Genomic DNA, 26,627 nt, shown 5'->3' on the forward strand with positions numbered 1-26,627 from the left:
CCTTTGTCTTTTAATGCTCGGCTGAAACGCATCAATTGCGTTCGATACCGATCGCCTGTGATTGTTTCAGTCAGTTTTAACAGTTCATAATACACTACGCCGAGCTGGTCCCACCAAATACAGAGCATGACCTGGGACGTCAAAATCACAGTTCTTGAAGCGTTGAAACCATTCACGACACGTTCTTTCACTAATAGCGGCCTCACCATAAGTATTTGAGAGCATTCGATGAGCCTCAGCCGCAGATTTCTTCATATTGAAGCAAAAAATTAAAACCTCCCGCAAATGACGAGAATTTGACTCGTAAACTGACATTTTCAATCGAGAATAACTTTATGATGCAGACACAAATCGACTAATGTTTCTATGGGGTTATGTTGACAGATGCCCAAGTTTATTGTATGATGTCTATGATCTATTTATTTCGACCACCACTTACTGCTAAAGCCATCTATAGGAAAACGGCGGAAGCAAAGTTGTACACCTAATAATAATATCATTATATTAATAACTTTGGCGTAAAAAATTGAATTAAATATAAGCATGTTCAGCATGGTATGTATTGCTTTGCTTTATTCTAAAGCATTATAACAATGTATACAAAGTCTATCATTTTCAATGTTTCAATGACAACTTGCAAATTTCGCGCAGATTTTAAATAGAATTCTTATTACTCTAATGTATGTATTATTCAAATTTCAATTAATGTTGTCTTCTTAACGCAACTCATTTATTGTATTTGACCTGACATAGTAAACTTCGCACTACTAAAAACAAGGTATGTGTGAAATTAACAATCTGAACACTAAAAATAGTTTTGAATCAGAGTTTCATTTTGGAGAGACTAAAAGTTTCCTATTTGTAACAAGAGTTCTGCTTAATAATAATCTGAAACTTAAAATTAAAAAATAGAATGCTACTTTTTATTGATATTCAAAAGGTAATAAATTTCACATTGTCACTGAGCAAAACTCTTATTAAATCTATTTTTATTCTTGCACTAGATTGCACTAGAACTTTTTCTGGCTTTCGCCAAATATTAAACATACATATTTCGTTTCAAATTCTAAAAGGGTACCTATCTTACTTTAAGTTCCAAAAGTACACTAGTTCAGCTACAAAAAACAAATCTGTTATAAATTATGAAAAATTCATAGTAGTTTTTCTTCAAAACAAAGCAAGAATCAAAATTGTAAGATTTAATGTGCTAACTTCACAGACACAAAAACAAGCGCATTATAAAAGTCTTTAAAAAAAATCACAAAGATGTATCGTAAATACATATAGATATCAATTATCAAGACAAATCGAGAAATCAGTATGAATTAGCATAGAAAAAAAATGTTTTTAGTAAACAAAGAAAAACAAAATATAAACGACGCATTAAACATAGTAGATCACAGAAAGTTTACAATACTTTTTTCCGATGAATTTCGGAATAGCTCACTGAGTATTGGTTCTTACTCATGAATCTAATCAATTACGTTCAACTGCTCTATGATTTACGAGCAAGACTGAGTTCTAAAATCTATCAAAAAAAGCTGCAATCTTTCTGTGGCTGTACATTCATTAGCTAAAAGATTGCAAGACTTATTTTTTGGAGAATTTCGGAACTTAATCTTGCATTTAGAGTGATTAAATGTAAATAGATTCATCTGATTCATCAAGAACAACTAATTGCTTGGTGAGCAGGTTGCATTTTGAAACCTATTGATAAAAGTGTTGTAACTTTAAATGATAAGTGTACAATTTAAACGTAAACATCATGAAAGTAAAAATAATATAATTAATATATTATAATACTATATAATAATATACAATAAATTTTTGTTTGCACATCGATTGTTAAAACGAATCGCTATTTAGATTGTTGATGTCCAGACAATTGATGTCCATTATATATATATAAATGTATCGGTTCTAAATTAATTCAGTACAATGCAATATAATAATATAATTTTAAAATCAGTGAAACCTTATTATCATAAAAATGTTACATAAATTACTTAGAACTAGCTCTTACTAGGTCACTAGCAATTTTGCATTTTGCTTGCAATCCAATAAGTAAAAGATAAATGATGGATACATCGAAAATTATACCTGGGACATTCTTTTAAGTCGGCCATCCTTTCAAAATTGTACTTGACGTAGAAAAATCATCTTGCACACAAATTTAGCTTCAAGCATAAGCTATCAAAAGACATGTGAGCAATTGCAAAATTCAAGATGGTGGATCCAATATCGGACGAACATGAAGCAAAAAAAAGGAAATAAAATAAAAGACAGTGTCAGTACTCGTTGAATTCACTTTAGAATTTGTTTTCAAGTGTGTCATAGACTCTAATTACAAATCTGCTATCAAATTTTAGAAATTTAAAAAAGGTTTTAAAATATACTCATACGCTGAAGAAGAAGTTATTAAAATTCCGTAGAAAATTTTCAGTTAGTGTAATAAATAATCATTTAAAAATATGAATAAAAATAAAACAAATTAAAAACGGAAAAAAACAAAAATTAAGAAAAAATTAAAAATCAAAAAATTAGAAACATTTATTTCCTTTTTCCTGCTTATGTCATATTGGATCCGCCATCTTAAATTTTGTAATTGTTCATATGGTTTTCGATAGCTTATGGCTGAAGCATTTGTGTGCAAGATGGTTTTTCTACATCAAATACAATTTTGGAATGTTGGATGGCCGACTTAACAAAGAATGTCCCACTTGTATATACGTATCTATACAAAAATCAAATATATAATACAGAATATAATTTGCAATAAATTGAAATTTTTTATCGTGCACGTGTAAATCTGTATGTAGATCGTGCACGTGTAAATCTGTATAAAGAATGGGAATACTTATCCACAATTTGATCAAGATTAGTCACAGAAAAACCACGCTCTTCCAAATTCTGTATCTGATGATTTAACTGCCAAGTCCATAATGAAAATGATGTATTCGCATGCATCAATCTCAATTCGTTTTTTAACTGTAGAATGAATTTCCATAACGATGCATGGAAAGATGAAGACGCAGCCATGTAGTATCGCTACAAAAAAGAACAGTATCATCGACCTTTACATTTAATCTAGTTTCATATATTGATAGAATTATTATAGCAAAACTTTTCTATTCTAGAATCTTTTCATCAGTATCAATTTTTGTTTCAATAAAAGATAAAAATATTACATACTGATCTATCTTCCACTCACTCTTTCACTTTACGTACTTTACATATGAGATCACTTAGTGAATATATTGTAGGAGATTAATGCAGAATGAGAATTTGAGTTTACAGCTTCAAAACACAAACTTTTATATAGAATACCCAGATCGCTATTACGATTTTGATGAAACGCATAAGTGAGTCATGTTATACATTTAAGAAAAACACAAAAAAGTGCAATGTGTGTGTACAAAATTAAAAACAGAAATTAATAATTTCAATAGCATATAGTAGATATAGTACTCAAAGAAAGAATATAAAACTAATTTCTGAAAATCTCAAATCTTACATCTTACATATCTCGTATAATTTTATAATTTTATAATTTTTTTTTATTTTACTATATGTTTATGATACATTGAAATATAATTTTTAATTTTGATTAAATATATATAAATCAAAAACTTTATAAAATCTACTTCGGTACTCAACTCACTATACAGCGTGATCATAGATACAATTTAAAAAACTTTGTACATTAATACTTAACAATCTTTAATAAAAGAAAATCATTACAGTGCTTTATTAATAGTAATGACAAAAAATATTATTACAGACTAAACATTTATAGAAATATTTTTATTATATTAATAAAGAAATTTGCATGATTGAAATTATTAAAATTTGAATGTGTAATTAGCTTATAATAAAACATGGTAATAATAAAACATATTAATTTTATGATTTATTATTACTCTGATATTCATAGATATACATAATATACATATAACACATACATGTAACACTTGATTTTTATTTAAACCGCACTTCCATCGTTATCTATATTCGATATTTATGTGGGTTACAGAAAAAATGTATAGTTCTACATGATTTATGATTTAATATTATTGCATCCTAAATATATATGCTCATCTATGAAGCAATAATCCGTAATAATACGAGGAATATCTTAAAAATAAGTTTCTCTAAATAATAGATATTTCATATTATATTGTCTTCTAGATATATTTTGAAGAATTAACGAATTCGGAATATAATCATGAGAATTTGCCGATTATATTCGGAAATATAAATGTCACCAATGATATTAATCGACTTTCATTACTAAGCAGAACATGAGTTTACTTCTTGTTCTGACGTGAAATACAACATCGCCTAATTCAAAATAATCTGAATAAAATATTAAAGTATCAACCAAATTTCGCTATGTGATCATCTGCCTATATCATAACCGTCCATGAAGTTTAAAAAATCAGATAGCCTTTCCTCGGTCGCTCGTGAAGTTGAAGAATCCGAAATTTACATACAATTATCCAACAGAGGTTTTGAACCAATAACTTTTGTGGTGTAAACAATAACTTTTACATACGTTTTGATTGTTACAGTATATGTGTCGCAAATAATGTAACACATAATTTCCCTGATGAAGACGAAACATAAAGCGAATGTCAATAAAGTGTTAATTGGAATGTAAAGGAAGTATAAGGGAACGAGTAACGAAACCCGAAAGAAGCGGAAATTGGAACACGAAACATAAAGGAAACGTCAACTAAATATTAAAAAAAAACCTAAATAAAGCGTAGATAAGTTCTTCGGCAAGCACGAGCAGAATGTTCGTTGAATATAAACGGAACATTAAGCTGTATAGAGAAAGTAAACAGAGTATCGTCGATTTCTTAAACGTGAATGAAATGCAATTGAGATAAGCAAATGATAATATTTTGAAATATATTTCATTTATTCGGTAAACATTTAAAAAAAAAAATTATATTTTCATCTTGGAGCCCTAGGGGGGCTCACTTAAAAAAAATTATTTCATTCGAACAATTAAAAAATCTTTCAATGCTACTGTCTTTTATCCCACTCTGTGTGATTTTTTAAATTCGAGAAATTTAATTCGCTGTGTCTCTCTGGTAGCAGTGCCGCATAATGCTCGACATTTCGTTTACGTTTGTTTATAAAGCTATACGCTCAATGACTCCATTTAAAAAAAAATTTTATTTCTATATCTTGAAAATGTGCACGAATTGTATTTAAATGCTCTGTACTCTTTGCAATTAGGGATGAACGATACAGTCTCCATAATCGATATTTTTCCATCTAAAAACCAATAAAAAACATCGATAATTTTGTCAGTGATTTAGTGTATCAATATGAAATATCCCTATATCGACCTTCGATACGTAAGATTGTGTACTCTTTATTAGCAAAACTGGCCAACCGTTATTTAACAATTATGCCTGTTCCATTCGAACGTTTGTTTTCTCGAGCGAGAAATATTTTAAATGAGTCACGAAATCGGTTAACTTTACAACATTTGCAATAATTATTTTTAAATTTGTTCTCAATCGGAAATATTTATAAAATATCTTTTTTTTAACATATCCATTACATAAAGTTTTTTTTTAAACGAAGCATTGAATTGTACAACAAACATAAACGAAATGTCATTGAGCATAATGTAGCACCGCCCCCAGAGGGACACAGTGAGTTAAATTTCTCGAATTTAAAAACATATCCATTACAATGAAAGTATCTTTGTGTAAATGTTTATTTCAACAAAAATATCTTTCTTAATATATCCATAAAATATCTTTTTATAATATATACGTATTATAAAAAAATAAGTACATATGTAAGTAAATAACCAACGCCGGCGGTAGACATATTCATGCTCACAGAATCATACTCCCGACTTGTAGTTATTATTTTAAAGAAGATTCTTTAAGGTATTATTATTTTATAAGGTATTAATCTCAATTATGTTGCAAGCTATGAAGATTTCGTGTCTTTTAAATTCATATATTTAGTTCGTTTATTTTTGCTGCGAATTGATACTCTATTCTTTTCTTTCTTATGCAATCATCGAAACTTGTAGCGTTTTCGACCCGACTGTTTGCACCAACTCTGGATTGGAAAATACTATTGACATTATACGTATACTCTATACATTATACTCTATCAGAAGAAATATCATTAATTCACTCCAGGTTAGTGCAAATCTGATCGGACCAAAAATGCCATCTTGATAATTTTTCCTTTTGAATAACATATCGATCTAAATATAAATATAAATATAACATTATAGCATTTTTAACTTTGTAATATATTTTTTTGTAGTTTTACTTAAAAATTTCGATTTTTATTGTTTATTATTTATTTTTCAATATTTTTTTTTGTTGATATTTGTATATATCAACGCTGTAATTAGCGATGCGAATCAATTAGTATCGATATTCCGCAAACTTTTCGGAATGTTTAGGAAGAGTAAATGAAATATCAATGATTGAAGTGTTAGGAAGTGTATTACTCCATGCACTCTTTGCAGAATATTGTGGAGCGTTTGAAAAACGTTAATGAAGAAAAAAAAATTTTAAACATGTAAAAAATGTGACAGATGTGTTTTGGACACACTTTACTACAGGCGATTGGGAAGAGTTGGGGGAGCATGTATGAATATTCAAAACCACTAACTAAGAGTCAATGGAATCGATGAAATGTTTAAGAAGCGTTAAAACTTTTTATTCACATTTCTTTGACGTTTCGACAAGCGTTACATTTTCATCAAGGGCGACAATAATTATACATAATAATTTGTTTTTATTATATAGTTTATTGTAGTATATTGAGTTTATTTATTAACTTATTTTTAACTTTATTTGCTATTATTGACACGCATTTAGTCACTATTGTCGTATTTCAGGCTTTGGGAATGTAAAATACTTTATGTTTTTTGCTGCAGGATTAATAGATTCATTTTGACAATTAGACGCACTGCACCATGGCATAATTTTATTTCACAAATGAATTAAATTGAATTAAATTCGCAAACTATAAAAATCAATGTAATCAAAAGGATATGGATGCGTGCTACATCATGTGCATTTGGAGGACATATCCCATTGGTTGAGTAGAACAACTGCACATCCCATGCATCCATGGGAATGCTACATCTTGTATATTTCTATCATGCATTGTGCGAAGACTACATTAAGAGGTAAGACCGATGTGAATCTAGCGCACAACTTTATCAAAAATAAAAATTAATACTGCAGGCCGTTTGTACTTCGTTTGTACTTGTTTGTACCGATCATTATTTCGTTTGTACCTCAAACAGTTAAACAAAAAGTGAAAAATAAAAAATGGCCAGCGCGTAACTTTAAAATTTTTTAATTTCATTTATGCCATTCGAAAGAGAATCGTTTGTACCCATTTGTACCTCTCTTATTTTCGTTTGTACTTCAAAGAGTTCGGAGATACAGCGCGTTTCAGTTTTTGCGCAACCCCTATATAGTATCTTCGAATCCTTTGAGATACAAACGAAAGTAATAGAGGTACAAATGGGTACAAACGATTCTCTTTCGAATGGCATAAATGAAATTAAAAAATTTTAAAGTTGCGCTGGCCATTTTTTATTTTTCACTTTTTGTTTAACTATTTGAGGTACAAACAAAATAATGATCGGTACAAACAAGTACAAACGAAGTACAAACGGCCTGCAGTATTAATTTTTATTTTTGATAAAGTTGAGCGCCAGGTTTACATCGGTAGAGGTAAGGACGATTTCAATCTGTTAAGGCGGTTGCCTCTCGATGGTTAAGTTACGGCACTGATAAAATACTATTAAAAACGGTTATGTGATTGTTAAAATTTAAGTGATTAAGAATAAAAAAAATCGATAATATATGATGCTAATTTTATAATTTATTAATTTTGTACATACATGTATATACATGTAAATATATGTATATATATATGTATATATATTAGGTGTACAACTTTGCTTCCGCCGTTTTTTTCCGAAATTCGAGACTTTATTGTAAAAAACTGGTTATACATTTATGATTCAAAGTATTGTCCATCGCTGGCCACTACTTTCTCCCATCTTTCGGGTAATGTACGAATCCCGCGTCGAAAAAACTGGTCATCTTTTGAGGCTATCCACGAATCGATCCAATTTTTTACTTCTTCATAAGACCGGAAGTGCTGGTCAGCCAGGCCGTGTGCCATTGATCGAAACAAGTGATAGTCAGAGGGAGCAACGTCTGGAGAATACGGCGGGTGGGGTAGGACTTCCCATTTCAACGTTTCCAAGTATGTCTTGACCACTTTCGCAACATGGGGTCGAGCATTGTCATGCTGCAAAATCACTTTATCGTGTCTCTCGTAATGCTCGGCTGAAACGCATCAATTGCGTTCGATACCGATCGCCTGTGATTGTTTCACTCGGTTTTAACAGTTCATAATACACTACGCCGAGCTGATCCCACCAAATACAGAGCTTGGATATTGACCTTGGACGTCAAAATCACAGTTCTTGAAGCGTTGAAACCATTCACGATACATTCTTTCACTAATAGCGGCCTCACCATAAGTATTTGAGAGCATTCGATGAGTCTCAGCCGCAGATTTCTTCATATTGAAGCAAAAAATTAAAACCTCCCACAAATGACGAGAATTTGGCTCGTAAACTGATTTATTTTCAATCGAAAATAACTTTATGATGCAGACACAAATCGACTAATGTTTCTATGGGGTTATGTTGACAGATGCCCAAGTTTATTGTATGACGTCTATGATCTATTTATTTCGACCACCACTTACCGCTAAAGCCATCTATAGGAAAACGGCGGAAGCAAAGTTGTACATCTAATACATGTTTGCTAAAAATGTCAGATAAAATCGTATAAAAAATAATATAAGAAAAAAGGCTCAAATAATTTATAAAATTAATAATAAGTATAGGACTACAAACTAAGCCAGGTCTTAATACTGTTAATAAAAAACAAAAGTTTTTTATTATAAATAAATTTTTTATTATAATAAATGTTTCGTCATTCTCAATGTTAAACTTGATACAATTTAAAATCAACTACTCATTTGAAAAACTCATTTGAAATAATTTGACGAAACAAATCATAAGATTTAGACAATTATAATAATATAATATATAAAATTCATCATTTGTATATGTATCACTATCGTTATGGATATGAGCATTAATATATAAACATGAAAACATAGATATAGCATTATTCGGAGAAGAGAGAATGTGAAAAAATGTAGATATATTACAACGCTTGACGGTCATCAATGGTTATCTTATAAAGTGACCTTAAAAACGTAGTCGCAAGGTTCAGAATTACATACTTAAACTGATATATAAATATACATATAATAAATCAACTCTGAGTATAGTCTAAAAACATAATTTAACAAAAATATAAATAACAATTTACAAAAATAACCGTATATCGCTACAATAATTTTCTCAATTTATACGCAAAATTTCACAATTATGAAGAAACGGTTATAGAAATAAAATAGAAAATTGTATATCTAATAATAAAAGGTTATAAAAATAATAATATAAATATAAAATTAAAATTGTATAAAACATGTCTTGACTATACTCATCAGAGTTGGTTCATTGATCAGTTTAATTCTGAACATTTGCGTCTTTAAGATTACTTTATAAGATAATCGTTGATGACCATCAAGCGTTGTAAAATATCTACATTTTCTTGTTCTTATCTGAATAATGCTGTATCTATGTTTTCACATTTATATATTGAATAATGCTCAACAATCATCCATAACGATAGTGATAGATACACAACGATGAATTTTATATATCATTGTAATTGTTATCTAAATCTTATCATATGTTTCGTCAAATTATTGTCTTTCAAATGAGCAGTTGATTTTAAATTATATTAAGTTTAACATTGAGAACGATTCAATTGTGATCGAAATGTTTGTTATAATAAACTTTTGTTTTTTAATAAGCACAGCATTAAAACCTGGCTTCTCGTAGCTCTATATTTATTATTAATCGTATAAAAAAAATTGTATCAGGAATGTCTTGGTACATGAAACAGCAGTTCCGCATTAAACCGGATAAATATATTTTCAATGCAGATGAAAAAGTTTGTACTTGTTGTATTACTACCAAGTTCTATAAGAAATTTCCATAGTTTTCAATATAACTTTCTACGAGAAATTTACAATAAGCTGAATAGGGAATCTGAATTGCTTCTATGATATATGTACATCTATTGCTTCTATAATTCGACATCAAATTTATTCGTAAAACTCGGATTTGCTTGAACAGTTTCAAAAGGAATTTCCGTTTCAAATATCATTACTTTCCTTATAAAAACACTATTAGGCTTTACAAGGACAACAGTCAGCATCCGTATAAAATCTCATATTAGATATTTTCAACGTGGTTCTACGAGAAATTCACAATAAGCAGAATAGAGAGCTCTGAATCTATAGAGATTATACCTCTTATTTTCATTTTTACATAAAAATGAATTTTTAAGTGTAAAAATGAAAATAAAAGAAATAATCTTCAATGGTCTTGATTTTGACTTTTGACAAATGTTATCCAGGACATGATCCTAAACAACATTCAAGAGGTATTAGCTATTGGTCGGACCTTGTGTAATGCTAATGCCGGCGTTACTGTAACTTTCAATAGCCTTATAACTCGAAAAGTACAATGAAAAATAACCTTATAATATTTTGAAAAGCTTTCGATATCAACTATTAGATTAGATACTGGAATAAAAAATTAGGTATTCCATTAAAAATAATCGATGTGACCTTCACCTGACCTTGGCGATGTCAACCAAGGTCAAACTAACTACTAATAAGATTAGTAAATATATCTTTTTGAACCCTATAACGTTTATCTATTGAACAATTTTTCTCAATATCGTGTTTCCGAGATAAAAATTTGTAAGACTTCATTTTGAATATCCGGTATATATATCTAGGTTTTATTACTGTTAGTTATTATTAAACCGTAACGTATATAATTAGAAAGAAACCAGAGAGTGGATATCCTGGCTTTTTTCATATATCAAATCTTATAGGATAATGTCCACAACTTTATGATTCTCTTCCGTGGTATTGATTAGACAAAGATGAACAATCAAACTTTGAAGTATATTTATCTATTAATAGTACAGAAAAGAAACACAAAATCGTGAACTTTATCCTACGGGATATGATACACAAAAAAGGTCAGGATGATTACTCTCAGATTTCTCTCTGTCGTTACCGAAGAGATACTATTCAAAACGCCGATCCTGAGAAAATTTTCGTAACTATCAATAAAGCCGTCCTAGGGAGTCTGAAGCTAATTGAAGAACGATGACATAATCAACAATTAATATAAATTTATGAGTATCAACATAAATATTTGGATAATATATTATTTATACATTCATTTTATATTATATAAACGCTACATAAATAAATGCGCATACTTGTAATGTTATTTCAGATAACAAAACGGTTTTTGGTATAAGAAAAGAAATAGATTAGCACAAGTTTCTCTTCAATTACCACTATGTTGCTGTCACCAGAGCAATAATAATTTCGTTTAGGAACAATCTAGGTATTATGCAGACAACGGTTGTTTGCGCAAACACTGTAGCAAATTTGCCATAAATGTTACTACAATGTTGGAAATCGTTTTCATAAAATATTTAGTCCATATTTCTGTCAGTTGAATGGAAATGGAGTTGAACAATATGCGATAGTAGAAGGATGCATCGAGTTATTTAATTTCTCGATTTTATAATTTCTCGATTTTAAAAAACGACAAAAAATAAAAGATGCAGCACTGAAAGATTTTTCAGCTGAGTGTTCTAATGAAATAATTTTTTGAAATGAACTCCAAAAGCTCTAAAATAAAAGCATAATATATTTTTTTTAATGTTATCGAATAACTGATATCTCCTGATACTTTAAAATTTAAAATGTTATGGTACTTTAAGATATACACTTGTTATTCTTATCGAGGACTTAGGGTTGCCAAGTTGAAAAAAATAATTTCCGTAGAATTTGTAGTGAAATTTCCCAAGAAATTCTTAGAAAAAAAATACGAAAAATTTCTGAAAAGATAGAAAATTTTATGAAAATCTAAGATAAAATCACAAAAATCCTGAAAAAAAGATCTCCTAATTTTTTTTATTTTATGTTTATTAAATAATAACATAAACTGGAGTGTAAAAAAATTATTTTATTTTAATAATAAAAGTATACAAATACATAAATATACATTATTTATATAATGTTGCGAGTTATATAACTAAAAACAAATCAAAATATATTAAAATATTTTTTAATATTATATAATATAATTTTAGACATAATAAACATTTTTAGAAAGAAATATACTCTTAATAAGCTTGAAAGTATTATCACATCATATTGAGATCACATTTAATTAATAGAAATAAATATGTTAAACAAGAACTCTTTCTCCTTAAAATAACAAAAACTTAAATCTTGGCTAAGATAAGAATCAGCGCGAATGAAAGTGCGCAATAAATCTTTTACAAATAATTTTGTTAATCCATACGATGTATTGATATCATCTTTATTTGAAATCTTAAAATCGTGAACGTTTCGATTCTTTTTAGAATCTTCATCAGCAATCTTCTTAAACCATACTAGATTTTGCGAATGTTCGATGTAGAATCACTCGCAGATTGCCAAAACTGTATTTCTATTAAAGTGTTATCTCTTTAAATTCATATACATAAGATACTGAAATTCAACCAATAAAGTAACGAGTAACTCATCCATACGATCATCAAATCTCATTATGAAACTTTGATATATGATATCAATATATTCATATATAATGATAATATATTCATATTCACAATTAAACACATTTTATAATAATTTTATGTAAATTTGTTTGAACTCCGTCTAATCTATCTGGAGTAACGAATATGTCTAACGTTAAAATTGACAAAAGTCCGATCGATGGAAAATAATAAATCATAATAAATATAAAATAGAAAAAGACAGTGCAGTTCGTATTTAATTGTTGATTTTAACCTATATGATATATGTAACATATATATTTAACATATATATAACATATATATTTAACATATATAATGTCGTGTCATAGATATAATAAATATAAAAACAGAAAATTATTGTAATAGTTTAAAACATAATTGAATACAAGAAGCGAAAGATCTAGAAAACGAAGATCTAGAATACACAATCAAAATTTAAACGCGTCACATTAACATTATGTTTAAAATTATGTAGTAATTTATAATCATTGTAAAAGTACAAATATAATTAAATACAGGAATTAACGACAGAATACAAATAAATTAATAAATAAATTAATGAGTCAAAAAGAAAAACTAAACTACAAATTAAAATTTTTAAACGTCGCATTAATATAATTTTTATACACAATATTAATGCGACGTTTAAAAATTTTGATTTTTGACATAAAATGTGTTTAGTTGTGAATATTAATATAAAAGTTTCATGATTTGGCGATCGTGTGATACTCGTTATTTTATTGGTTGAATTTCAATATTTTGTGTATATGAATTTAAACAGATAATATTAGTTTTAACAACCTGCGAGTGATCGAACGTTCGCGAATCTATTGGGTTGTTCAAAAAGTCATTGCGTTTTTTCCAATAGATTGTCCACATTTATTTATATGCGAGCGTGAATGTCAAATGTTTACGCGCGTTTTGTTGTTGACACTCAACCTAAAAACCAAAAAAAAAAGTTGACGCGATTCGGTCGAGTTTTGTGCTTGCACTTGTGATTCGAACATGGAGAAGAGCACATTCGCCATATTCTGTTTTATTACTTCAAAAAAGGGAAGAAAGCAACTAAAGCAAGGGAAAAGTTGCGTCGAGTTTACGGCAGAAATGTCGTCAAAAAACGCCAGTGCCAGAATTGGTTCGCCCGATTTCATGATGGTGATTTTTCAGTCAAAGACGCTCATCGCTCCAGTAGGCCTTCCAAGATTGACGACGATGAAATGAAAGCATTGGTGCAAGCAAATAAGCATTCAACGGTTCGGGAGCTTGCTATCGCTCTAAAAGTGTCCGTTGGAAGTATTCATGGCCATTTGAAATCGCTAGGCTTCGTAAAGAAGCTCGTTGTTTGGGTACCGCATGAGTTGAAAGAAATTCATCTGACGAATTGCATGAGCGTCTGCGATCAACTCATCAAACGCGAAGAAAACGATCCATTCTTGAAGCGTATGATCACGGGCGACGAAAAATGGATTGTTTACAACAATGTCAGCCGAAAAAGAAGTTGGAGTAAGTGAGGTGAAGGCGAAAAAGCGGAGAAAGAAGATAATGCTATCAATGTGGTGGGATTGCAAGGGACCAGTCTTCTATGAGCTACTTCCAAAGAACAAAACGATTAATTCCGATGTCTACTGTGAGCAACTGCAGAAATTAAGTGATGCACCATCGCACAGAAACGTCCCGAGCTAATCAATCATAAGAGTGTGGTATTTCACCACGACAATGCGAGACCACACACAAGTTTGGTCATTCGGCAAAAATTGTTGCAACATGGTTGGGATTACCACATCCACCATATAGCTCAGACCTTGCACCATCAGATTTCCATCTCTTTCGCTCCTTGCAAAACTCCTTGAATGGTAAAATGTTTGCTTCTGAAGACCTCAAACAGCACCTAGACAAGTTTCTCGCAGAGAAGGATGGGAAGTTTTATGAACATGATATTATGAAGTTGCCCGGGAGATAGCAGAAGGTCATCGAACAAAACGGCCAATATATCATTGATTAATGTTCATTACGTATATTAAATAAACACATCTGAAAATCAAATGAAAAAAACGCAATGACTTTTTGAGCAACCCAATAGTATGGTTTAAGAAGATCTTGCTGATGAAGATTCCAAAGAGAATCGAAACGTTCAAGATTTCAAATAAAGATGGTATCAATACATCGTGTGGATTAACAATTATTTGTAAAAGATTTATTACGCACCTCCGTTCACGCTGACTCTCATTAGCCCAGATTTAGGTGATTTTTATTATTTTAATAGAAATAGGAATTTTCAATTATATGTTAACTTATTATCATCACGTACACTAATTCAGTCATAGAAAACAGACTTGTAATATGTATATGGGCGACCGATAACCGATGACCGCGACATCTATAAGTAATCGGTTGAAATTTGTTAGAGAATCTGTATGACATGTAGTTTTATAACAATTTCATAATAATTGTGTTGTAATTTTCTTTCGTATTTATGAAAAAATTATGAAATTTCCTGATATATATATTTCCTGATATATTTTTCCTTAAATATTGGAGAAATTTAAAATTTTCAATAGATTTCGACTAAAATTCTGTTTTCCTATCAATTCATCAAATTTCGTTAAATCTTGAGAAATTTCCCGAGACTTGACAACCCCGCAAGGACTTCGATCACGTTTCATTCACGTTTGGAGAGTTCGACAATTAAAACTCGTTCAGTTAAAATGCTGTCAGATTACTGACAATTTATGAACGTAAGATTTTAGACGGAAATTGTTTCCATCATGTTGCTCTGTGATTTCTAACAACTTATTATACGATCAGTTTATAAAAAGACAACTGTTACTATCAAGTTGCTCATAAAAATTAGTAGCAATAAAAATCGACAATCTAATAGGCAAAATCGAAATCACTTTCTTAAATATTGAAGGTAGCTAAAACTGTTTCAAGCAAATTAACTGCAAGCAACTTGCTAATTGGGTATAATATCTTATATATTACTGCAAAATTACATTTTTTTCTCTACAATAATCATCTCTATCGACAATCGAACTCTATAACACTAAAATTACAATTTACAAATAAAAATCATGTATTACTGAATTTTAAATATACATGTATACATGTTTTCTAATAAATCATAAAATTAGGACTATATTAATTTTTTACTCTTAATCACTTAATAAGAAATAGAAGTAACAGTCATAATGATCAAAGCTAGATCTTTAATGTTTAAATAAGTTAATCTGAATTATTATATACAGGATTTCCTCTAATTGATCGTCTAAAATATCTTCATTTTTTAACTCTTTCGCTATTAACGCCGGCTAGCTGGCATCCACGAAGCAATCCGCGGTGAACGCTACAGCCGGTTATAGAACATATAAGTTCGCGAATTTATTTGTGTAGTAGCGCCTCCTGTAACCGTTGCGCAAATTATTTGACAGGATTTCAGATTGAATTATTTACCGTTACTTTTATTTTTTATTGTTGAATTTTTAAATGTACAGTCCAGTAAAATTCTTATTAATCACTTAAATTTTAACAGTCATACGAACTTCTATAAGACTGGCCGTCTTTAGTAGCATCTCATTGGTGCTCTGTATAACAAAACAAAAAAAATTTCAAAAATTTACACAGGATTAAGTGTTTTTAGTAATACTTCATCGATGATAATAATCAAAGCAATTTAAACAATAGATACATTTAACCTTAAATATGGCCGTATCTATTACTAACATTTAATATCAATTTTTCAACTAAATTTTTTTATTAATCGAAGGAATCTATATAGAAGATTGTGTTTCAAGAAAATATATATAAGGAAACATTAAAAAGAAGATACTAGAATAGATAGGTTCTACCATATAAATAAATAGCATAAATAAAGAAGCATTGCACTATATTGAGCATACTTAACAAAAATATATGTTAAATGTTTCTTTCATTGACTGACGCGTCATATTGTATGGATCAATTTGGCCAAGTTTATTTTCTCGCGAATATTTGAAATTTTCTATTTTTTTATATATATGGATCATTCCACGTTAAATAGGCTATCCTCTCGTCTAGCAACAAACTAAATATAATTTATAGATACTCTATAACTTTCACGTCATAGGATACGTCAACCGTTACGCGTGACAAGAGACAACTGAAGAGTTTAATTGGAAGCATCTAATTGGTTATCGTCTTTTACCACGCGTAATGTTTACTACACACTTGACGCAATAAATGATGAGCAACGAATAATATCCAATGAAAAAACGGGTGATATCCTCTGCTTTTTTTCACATACAAAGCTCTCATTGAATATCACTCATCGCTCATCGCTCATCGCGTTCAGTGTGCACGTACACGCGTTGACGCGTCCTATGTACAATAGGTATCAAAAAATTTAGGTTGAAGCTTCTAGTTTTTGATGCTATGTAGCAATTTTAATATTAATAACAATATTAATATTAAAATAATAACAATATTAATATTAAAGTTCCAATTCAAGAGAGCTAGCCCTGATGACTTTGACCTTGACAAATATTGTCAAATTCATGACCCTAAGTGACCTCCAATAGGTTTTATTCGCTCGTTATTCATTAAAAATTATTAATAAAAGAAATTTAAGAAATATTGTTATTATTAAGAAATATTGTTATTATCTTATTTCTAGTATATAATATTAAATACTATTATACCTTACACCCCTTATTTACGGGGCATAATGATTTTTTATGCGAAGCGGAGGTCCACCCCATCTCCCTCCTGCCACCTTACCTCCTCTCTGCCTAGAGACGCATGATTTCCGTGCGAAGCGATTCCCATCCCACTTCCTCCCCCCTGCTTAAGAACGCACAACTTCCATGCGAATATTTATTCAAATTATTCATTTTACTATTTTATTTAAAAAAATAGCTTTTTTTGGGAGTCACAAAAATTTAAGGGCTTTCATTTTTACCTAAAATGAAGCTTTTTACAAAGTTTTATCGAAATCGGAGGGATTTGGTTTTTCGAAAGTTTATCCAAAATTCTATTTTTCAGTAACAAAGAATATAAAAAAAAAATAGCAAGATCTTTTTGAAGTCGATTTGAAAACGCAAAAGCTATCCCTAACATATAACAACATGCATTTATATCAGTAGAACACTTAATTATTAAGAAATCTTTTTCAACTTTAAATAATACAACTTTTCAGTATTAAAATTCGCGCATTATCAAAGCATATGTGTTATAATAAAAATTGGAATTAAAATTGGATTGGACAAAAAAAATGAAAAAAGATTTTAATTAAAAGAATAAAAAGAATAAAAATTAAATTACAAAAAATTTTATTTATTGAAATAAATAATTTTCAACAATGAACAAATAAAACATGAAATAAAGAAGAACAAATAATACTTTGAGAAGTAATCCGAAGATAGACTTAACCTTACATAAACGCTACAGAAAGCTAGCTTTTTGTTTATCATAACAAACAATTAATCAATGTTAACAAATGATATGTAGTCAGTGTTGGAACGTATTTAGGTAAAAATATCTAGATATAGTATCTAGATACTTTAGTTGTATCTAAGGTCACGATTTACGCTGACACGCTTAAAAATCATTTCATCCTTGTTTTTCAAATGTTGAACGAAGACAAACGATACTCATGAGCGTTGTCAACAAGAATCGGACCACGGCCTAAGTATTATCTAGATCCTTACGGGCGGAAATACCTATATCTGTATCTAGTTACTTTTTAGTATGGTATCTTTTAAGTTTTAGATATATAAATACAAGATACTTATATTTTATTTTATGTCATATTGGAAACTTAATTTTTTATTACTGAAATCATCTTTCTTCTCTAATTCTTAATTTTATACAAGTGCTTTCATTTGCTTCATCACCTGGAAGAAAAAAAGTTTTACAAAATTATGTAATTTTATATTAGTTATATATAAAATTATATATAATTGTATACAGAATGTCCCCGACGGAATCGCCTCTCACGAACTGGTATAGCGAACTGACTGTATCGAAAAATCCTTTACCATTTACAAACGCGACCGATGATATATACTTAAGTCCGCGCTTATTTAATGATATTTAGAAATTAATGTCTCCTAAAATATTAGCAAAAGTTGTAAAATAGTAAACGACTTTCTAATTCAGTTCAGTCCGCTCTATCTCCTCACAAGAAATGATCTCGTAAGAGATCCTACATACGAAACATGCCCATATTTGAATATATTCTATATAGAATATAGTTCCCTTTTAGGATAACCTTTTATCTCCGATATATAATTATATTTAATTTTACACAGTATATAATTAATATGAAATTATATAATTATAAAAAAATTTTTCCGGGCGCCTAAATAATTTTAATTCCTAATATTTAGTAATTGGCGACTAAAGAACCTCATAGAAAAAAAATGGCAAACCGATGACGCGACGCCGGTCTTCTTTGATTCCGAGCACTAAAGCTCTATAGAGTCTATTATGGATATAGGAATACACAGATTAGAGAAGAACAATTTGTGACGAATTGCGATTTTTCCTGCATCCATAATAAACTCTATAGAGCTTTGGTGCTTGGGATCAAATCGGAGTAATTTTTTTCTTAGGGCAAAATCGAGAAAAGTGAAAAATTTTATGTATGTATGTGTGCAAATAAAAAATTTTCATCTTTTACGTTTAAGGGAAAAATTACATGAGTGAGAAGACAGCGTGACTAGTTTGTCACGCTGTTCCCATCGATAATCCATCGCGATGACGTACGTACATACAATTACAATTTTCATTATCCAAATTCAAACAGTACCTACATAAGTAGTAGATTTATATAAAATAAAAGTAGTCTATATGCAGTTTGTTGTTTTTCTTCGAGACATTCTTTTATGTATTAAAATAAATAAATAAAATATATTTTATGCTGTTTAGATCTTTTTCTTTTCTTATTTTCTTTATTTTTTTCATTCTTCTTCATTTTTCTTTCTTTCCTTTTTTAAGTACTTAAAGAGTACTAAAATTTTCGGATACTTCTTTCTTGTATCAGTATCCATAGGTAATTATAAAAAAAATGTATCTGCACTTATACTTAAATATTTTTTTCACTTATATCTATACTTATATCTATAACTAGATACCTTTTAAACGTTTCAACACTGTGTATAATTATGCAATACATAATTTCATAAAAATGCCGTATTAATAAAAAAAAAAGAGCATTTTTAAAAATAATACAACTATTATATTTTCATCTTTCAAAAGTGGATACTAAAAACTAAATGTTTATTTGCAAAGAGAAAACAATTATGACGAAAAATGACAGTTTTGATTTTTTTTTACTACTTTCCGCGCAATTCAAACATTATTAATTTTAATTTCACATTTAGCATATAAAATTACATTGAAAATAATCATTGTACTTTATTTTCAAAAAATAGTGGAGATTAGACAAACAAAATCATGAAATCACTACATTGCATCGGAAATTAGAAGCTTCAACTTAAAGTTTGGTACTATACTCTACATTGTCCTATAAGTTACATTTGGTTTTATTATAGTTTTCGAGAAAATATGGACCATTTCACGTGGAATCAAGGGAACAATTCGTCATATGTATATTTGATGAATATATAATCAAATATATACACGGTATCCCAAAACTGACGATACATACTTTAAAGACAGATTTTTTTTGTAATAATTTTAAGATGATAAGTCCAATATGAAAATGTTGAAGTTATAATAGTTTTTAAATCAAAAAATGAAAAAATTATGAAAATTTAAAAATTACAAATGACAAGATTAGATTTCGCGCTAGGGATGGCAAGTTAATCGATGTGAAGGTAATTTCATACCTTTAATGATAAGAAAAATTAGCACTTCACAGTTCACACTGATCATCTTTCCATTCTTGAGCGCGCGAAATTCTAGCTCTGTCATTCGTAATTTTTAAATTCTTCTCCGATTGAAAACTTTCCTAACCTCGGAATTTTCATATTAGATTTATCATCTTAGAATATTACAAAGAATGTGTTTAAAATATTAGCAGTTTTGGGATGTATATACACTATATACACTATATATACATAAAAAATGTATTATTTCAATATTTTTTAAATTTATATTTAGTAATGTCATTAGCAAAGGAATTAAAACGCAATGGAATCGATGATTTAGTCGATTTTTTTATTTCATATTTTGTAAATTATAATAGAAAAAGTCAATAAAGCCAATAAATGATATATTAAGACTATATTATATGAATACTGATTGTGTATGCACATTATACAGTCTTAATATATCATTTAGCTTTTTTGATTTTTTTCTATTATATATTTTATATAATATGAAATCATCAAGAAATCGATTAAATTATTTATTTCATTGCATTTTAAGCTTTGCTGATGATATTGCTTACTTGTTAATAAAAGATAAAGCTTGTAATAGTGAAGCTGAATCTTAAGTGTTTAAATATTCTCGTGCGAATTTACATATCATATACTACATACGTAATCATTTGAACTGCGCACCGAATTGATTTTTTGGACGAAAGATGCGGTTGGGGAGACGTTATTAGCGCTATTTGTGTAATTCTATCCTTGTTTTACGTCTAATAAACAATAAAGATAGAATGACAGAAATAATAATAGCGTTTCCTTAGAGACACAACTGAACTACTGTAGTAATATCAAATTAAATTGACAAGCAATTTAATAATTTGATACTCAATTAGAGATCCTATTAGAAAGATCTTAACATACTGAAAATCTGTAAATAAATTTATTGCGAAAAATATTATCTCGGCCGAAAGTCGAACCTGGATCTCTTAGTATTCTGTACAAGAATTCTATTGCTTGGTGGTCTAAAGGCTTAAAGCCCCCCCCCCCTCCCGTTTAGATAAATTGCAACACGCAAAACGCATTCGCATTCGCGTTCGTAACAACTAATCAATCATTAGTATCATTACCGTATTTCTGATTGTTTGTCGTAAATGCGAATACGAATGCGATTTACGTGCTGCGATTGTTGTAGACGAGACTTAAGACTCTCATACAGATTCGACTCTCGAGATAATATTTTTCGTAATAAATTTATTTACAGTTTTTCAACATATTAAGATCTCTTTAAGAAATTTCTAAGATGCCTGATTAAGTATCAAATTATTAAATTGCTTATCAATTTAATTTGTGATATTACCGTAGTAGTTAAGTTGCGTTTCTAAGCTCGAAAAATCAATTCAGCGCGCAGTTCAAGTGACTACATGTATTGCATATGACTGTAATATTCACATGGAAATATTTAAGTACTTAAGATCCAGCTTCGACCATTACGGGCTTTATCTCTTTGTTGTTTATTCAATAAACAAATTGGTCTTCATAATAAATTTAAAACGCATATCAATTTGCACATACAGAAAGTATTATTATTCTACTTATTATACAATAATTTCAAATGCATTGATTTATTGGAAAGAAAAATTCTCAAGTCTTCAGAAATTCTTTGTCCTATAGCTAATTAACAAATTTGAAAAATTTATTCTACAAGTGAAATAATAATCTAAGCTAGAATTCCTCATGTAAGAGTACGGACATTGTTTAGACAATTTTTTATTAATTCGCCATGTTCCAGGATAAATACAAAAAAATTTTATTTTATTATTTATTTTACAGATCTATTATGGTACTAATAATATTATATATAAAATGTTGAATTAAATTCATCTTTTTAATAACAATTCTTATAAGAGAGATTTGTCATTAAACAACTTTGAACGTTTTTTAAAAACACATCATAACTTGAAAATCGCAGAATGTACATCCAAATTCTTACTCGAGAAATTCTATTCTAAAACGAGATATTCTGAGCATTAATTTGTAAAACAATAAAATCTTTCTATAATGGGTTTTTTTACAATAAGCTATAACTTTATCTTTAAATCTTAAGCCATAAGAAATTGACCATAAACGATTATTCTTCTCACATTCGACTGTGATTAGCCAATTTTTATGGCTTAAGACTTAAAGCTTAGAGTTATGGCTTATTGTAGAAAGCCTATTACAGAACGATCGGAATTGGGCTTCCCATATTCTTGAATTTTTCAATCTATATCTTATTTGAATAGTATATAAAATTAAAATGTCATTGTGTGTCCTTTCGAATGTTTTCTGAATTAACGCATGCTCACTTGATTATGCGAATGTATAGTGAAAGAGCATGCAACAGAAGAATTTCAGTTTATCGAATGACAGTTATTTAAAAATTCAAAAATGCTCAATATAATGCGTGATCTACTGGCAGTATCAGTAATGGATGAGGCTGTAAGAGCAAAAAATTGATCAATCACAATCGATTATTCTTCTCACATTCAATTGTAATTGATAAATTTGTTACTTTTACTCAGTCTCATCCACTACTGCTACTATTATTGTAGACCACGCATTAGAGCTTTGTCTATATTATATATATTTCTCTTTCAAACCTAATATTTAAAAAATTTTATCGAACTTGAAAACATGATATTGTCTTCCTAAAAAAAAATCAATAAGAAAAAAGGTATTTATTTTTTATAATATAATTTTGGTAATATGTATAGTTTTAAATAGAACTTATTCAAATCAATATTTTGATAACTTAGGGAATGATAACTTTTCCAAGACAAATTCTTTTGTGTAAAACAAAAATTGTTAATTTTTGTTCTTGTTTATCTTGTTTAATTTCTTAGCATATCTGATGTCTTTATTTTTAATTTATTACAATTATAAGTTAAAAGACTATTAATTTTATCAAAAGATTAACTAAAAGGGAGATCAGAATATCTCATGATATTTGAACACCTCATACATACGCGCTTATCAGTTGAAAAAAGGAAAGAAAAAAAATAAAAACACTAGCTTTATTTCTGTGTCTAGCTGACACGTACGCATGTACGTATACACTCACGCATGAATTTTTAATATTTGACTTTCGCCTTAACTTCCTCCGCGACGCCACCCCATTTGAGCTTGTAAACACGTGAACGCCACTGTATGAGAGGATCCAAGACAGCCTGAAGGAAAAGGTATGGTCTCGTGATTTCGCTGAGCAACCAACCACACACAAACTCAAGTTTGTTAAAAGGCAGCGGACCATTTTGCACTACACACAGTAACGTCCAATCGAACATAAACCATAAAAGTATGTGTACCAAATAAAATACTAAAGAATCCCACTCGAACAAGACGCTAGCCGCCCAGGAAGCGAACCCACCCAGAACGAGGCATTCACTCAACGGTTCAAGAACAATAGTGGTAGGCAGCATTGCTACCCTCAATTTAGCCCATCGTCGTAGTCGCGCTTGGAAGGAATCGACCGCGCAGTGGCCACTGTTCTGTAGCGCCGGCTGTGAGGAGACAGTGATGCGCCAGCCACGGTCAGTCAATGATTTCGCGTAAAAAAAATCCTCTGCGAGATAGATGCCGAACGCTTTTAGACCACCGACCTCATCCAATGTGAATTTTTTCAGAAGTGCTGACATACCGGTATGACAGTTTATCCTGAGCATATCCGCAGCCAGATACATCCGTGACTGCACTGTACCGAAGAAGATCTTTTCATACGCGGCGGCGAAACCTTCGCGATCGCAGGTAAACGGCATCTGATGAACCAAAGCCACTCTATCCGTCATATGATGAACCATATCTAGTAGAGTGTCCTCCTTCATGCGTATGCCACTGTCGCTGATCAGCACGAGTTCGTACTTGGCGGCCTCGTATGCCGGCTGCATGTTGTTGATCTTTGGATTCACTCCTACTTTACAACCACCAACGAAAAGCGTGGCCTCAACTTCCGGATACTTCTCGACAAGCTTGCGCACCAGCATCAGCACAGGATCGGAATCATCCTCAACACAAAACAGGAGCTCGTATCGGGGATACTCCATGGTGAAGAAGGTCTCGAGGTTACCGAATAGATTTGGATCAACCCCCATCAGGGGTTTTATCACGGACACTCCTGGCAGCGGTGTCTCGTAGCTCGACGCTTGATTCATCTTCCGATGCAGCTTCCAACGACCGGCAATTAATGCCAGCACATGAACCATCCACATACCCGACCAGAATATCATGAAAAATATCGCGAACCCGTAGAGAGTATATAACATGGAGTTCATTTTCCAAGGAGCAAGAGAGCGAGGGCTTTAGGCCACCGCAATTTAGCGTGCCGGCGTGTTCAAACCGGCGGCACCTTCTTCCTTCTTTTTGTCCTGCTTTCTTTCCACTTCTTCTTGCCTCGACCGGGTACCCTCGTGCGGACACATCACGAGAATCACGGGAATCTTCATCTCACGTCGAGTGACGCGCCCTACTGATCGAGCATCACTGTCGTTTTCATAGTACGACGGCGGCGACGGCGACGACGACCACGACGACGACGACAACGTGTTCGCCTCTTGCAACACATTCACGCTCCGGTCCACTCCAGCTCGCTTAAACCTAAACGATAACCTCTTTGACTCGCACCGACGAGCGCGTCAACTGCGCGATTCGTTCGTGTTGAGGTAACTTGCTTCTTGCTCAGGATAGAATTTCATCTTCCATCGACAAGCGAACGGTATAGTCAAACCGTGATTGGATCGCATTGTCGTTATAGACTTCACTACCTCAAATACGTCACTATTCCTCGCAATCGCGTTTCATAACATTGATACTCTCCCTTTCTATCAATACTAACAAATCGCACACTATCATAATTCTTGACGTTCTTGAGTCACTCAAATCGAATTTGGTTACCTTATTTTTCGCGCTTTGTGTTACGCGAAACAAGCAAGAGAGAGAAAGAAGGAAGATCAGAGGAGGGGATAAAGAGGAAGGAGGAAATGAGAAAGAGATTTTCGGGATCGAAGCGGAACGATCTGTCTCACCACAGAAAACTTCCCGATGTAACCAAATGCGACGCGCGCAATAACACGTCTCATCGACTACTCCCCTCTCTCATCTTTCTTCACCATACGTAGAAACCAACACCTTTATTTCGTCACGAATGACTCACTAATATCTGACGCGCATTCTATCGTATGATGTATATACACTTGATATATATCGCTTCTGAATTTTCAATTATCGAGAGAAAAATACCCCATGTCGATTAGCAGCACCCATGCAACGATTCGTGGAATACGAGAAGGAGAATCCAGCCCAGTTCTGTGCGTGCGCTCAAACTTGTAGTAAGCCCAGCATTTTGCGACAAATATATCTCGTAATACTCGAAAGACCGCCAGTCGAACTTATTTTCATCCAATACTATTTTTAAAAAATTTTATCGTATTACTTTACAACTAAGCAATTTCTGCTATTAATCGGATAACGAATAGTTTTTAGATACAAACGCCACCTACATTTGCTTTTGATTTCTGAAACTCACATTAACGAAATTTTTGTAGCAGTCGATAATTGAAAAATTTTTGCATATATTCAAATATAATAAAATGTTTGTGTAAATCCGAATCTACAATAAGTATGTCTGGAGTAATACCGGCATAATGCACGTGTACAATAGCATACTATTATCACTATAATGTTGACTGTAGTTGATTGGTTCTTATTCTGATCCAGATCGAATCTTCAGTGGAAACTAGGCCAATGACAGCACATCATATTCATTTTGGATCTCAAAATGTTGGTATTATGTTAGTACACAAATATTTTCAAGCAGTAATTTTTGCTTATATACATAGCTTTTTATCACATTATTTTGTTATATCTAAAAAACCATTTAATAGAAATTGTTTTATTTCAAATATGTATTGTACATATTTCTGCCAATTATTATACATTACATCAAACAGTATAATTCAATACATTATATATTTTATTATAATAT

At 30.6% G+C, this 26,627-nt stretch overlaps 2 protein-coding genes across 2 annotated transcripts; one reads left to right on the forward strand and one right to left on the reverse strand.

Annotated features, from left to right (window-relative positions):
- Window positions 1–2,991: 2,991 nt before the first annotated feature.
- Window positions 2,992–25,801, reverse strand: LOC108686372 (ceramide glucosyltransferase). The gene is made up of 2 exons (XM_018191640.1): window positions 23,712–25,801; window positions 2,992–3,048 (listed from the first exon to the last, which is right to left on the reverse strand). Exon 1 carries the CDS (start codon window positions 24,916–24,918, stop codon window positions 23,722–23,724), a length of 1,197 nt encoding a protein of 398 aa, XP_018047129.1. The 5' UTR covers window positions 24,919–25,801; the 3' UTR covers window positions 2,992–3,048; window positions 23,712–23,721.
- On the forward strand, window positions 13,799–14,311 carry LOC108686371 (histone-lysine N-methyltransferase SETMAR-like; the record flags this gene model as incomplete). The annotated part of the gene is made up of 1 exon (XM_018191639.1): window positions 13,799–14,311. A coding segment is annotated over one exon (513 nt), but the record flags the coding sequence as incomplete, so codon positions are not given.
- Window positions 25,802–26,627: the final 826 nt, after the last annotated feature.

The sequence above is a fragment of the Atta colombica genome, unplaced genomic scaffold (genome assembly GCF_001594045.1).
Source record: "Atta colombica isolate Treedump-2 unplaced genomic scaffold, Acol1.0 scaffold178, whole genome shotgun sequence".
NCBI lineage: Eukaryota > Metazoa > Arthropoda > Insecta > Hymenoptera > Formicidae > Atta > Atta colombica.

Coding starts and splice junctions, on each gene's coding strand:
- LOC108686372 (XM_018191640.1), bottom strand. CDS start 24,918: ATGAACTCCATGTTATATACTCTCTACGGGTTCGCGATATTTTTCATG.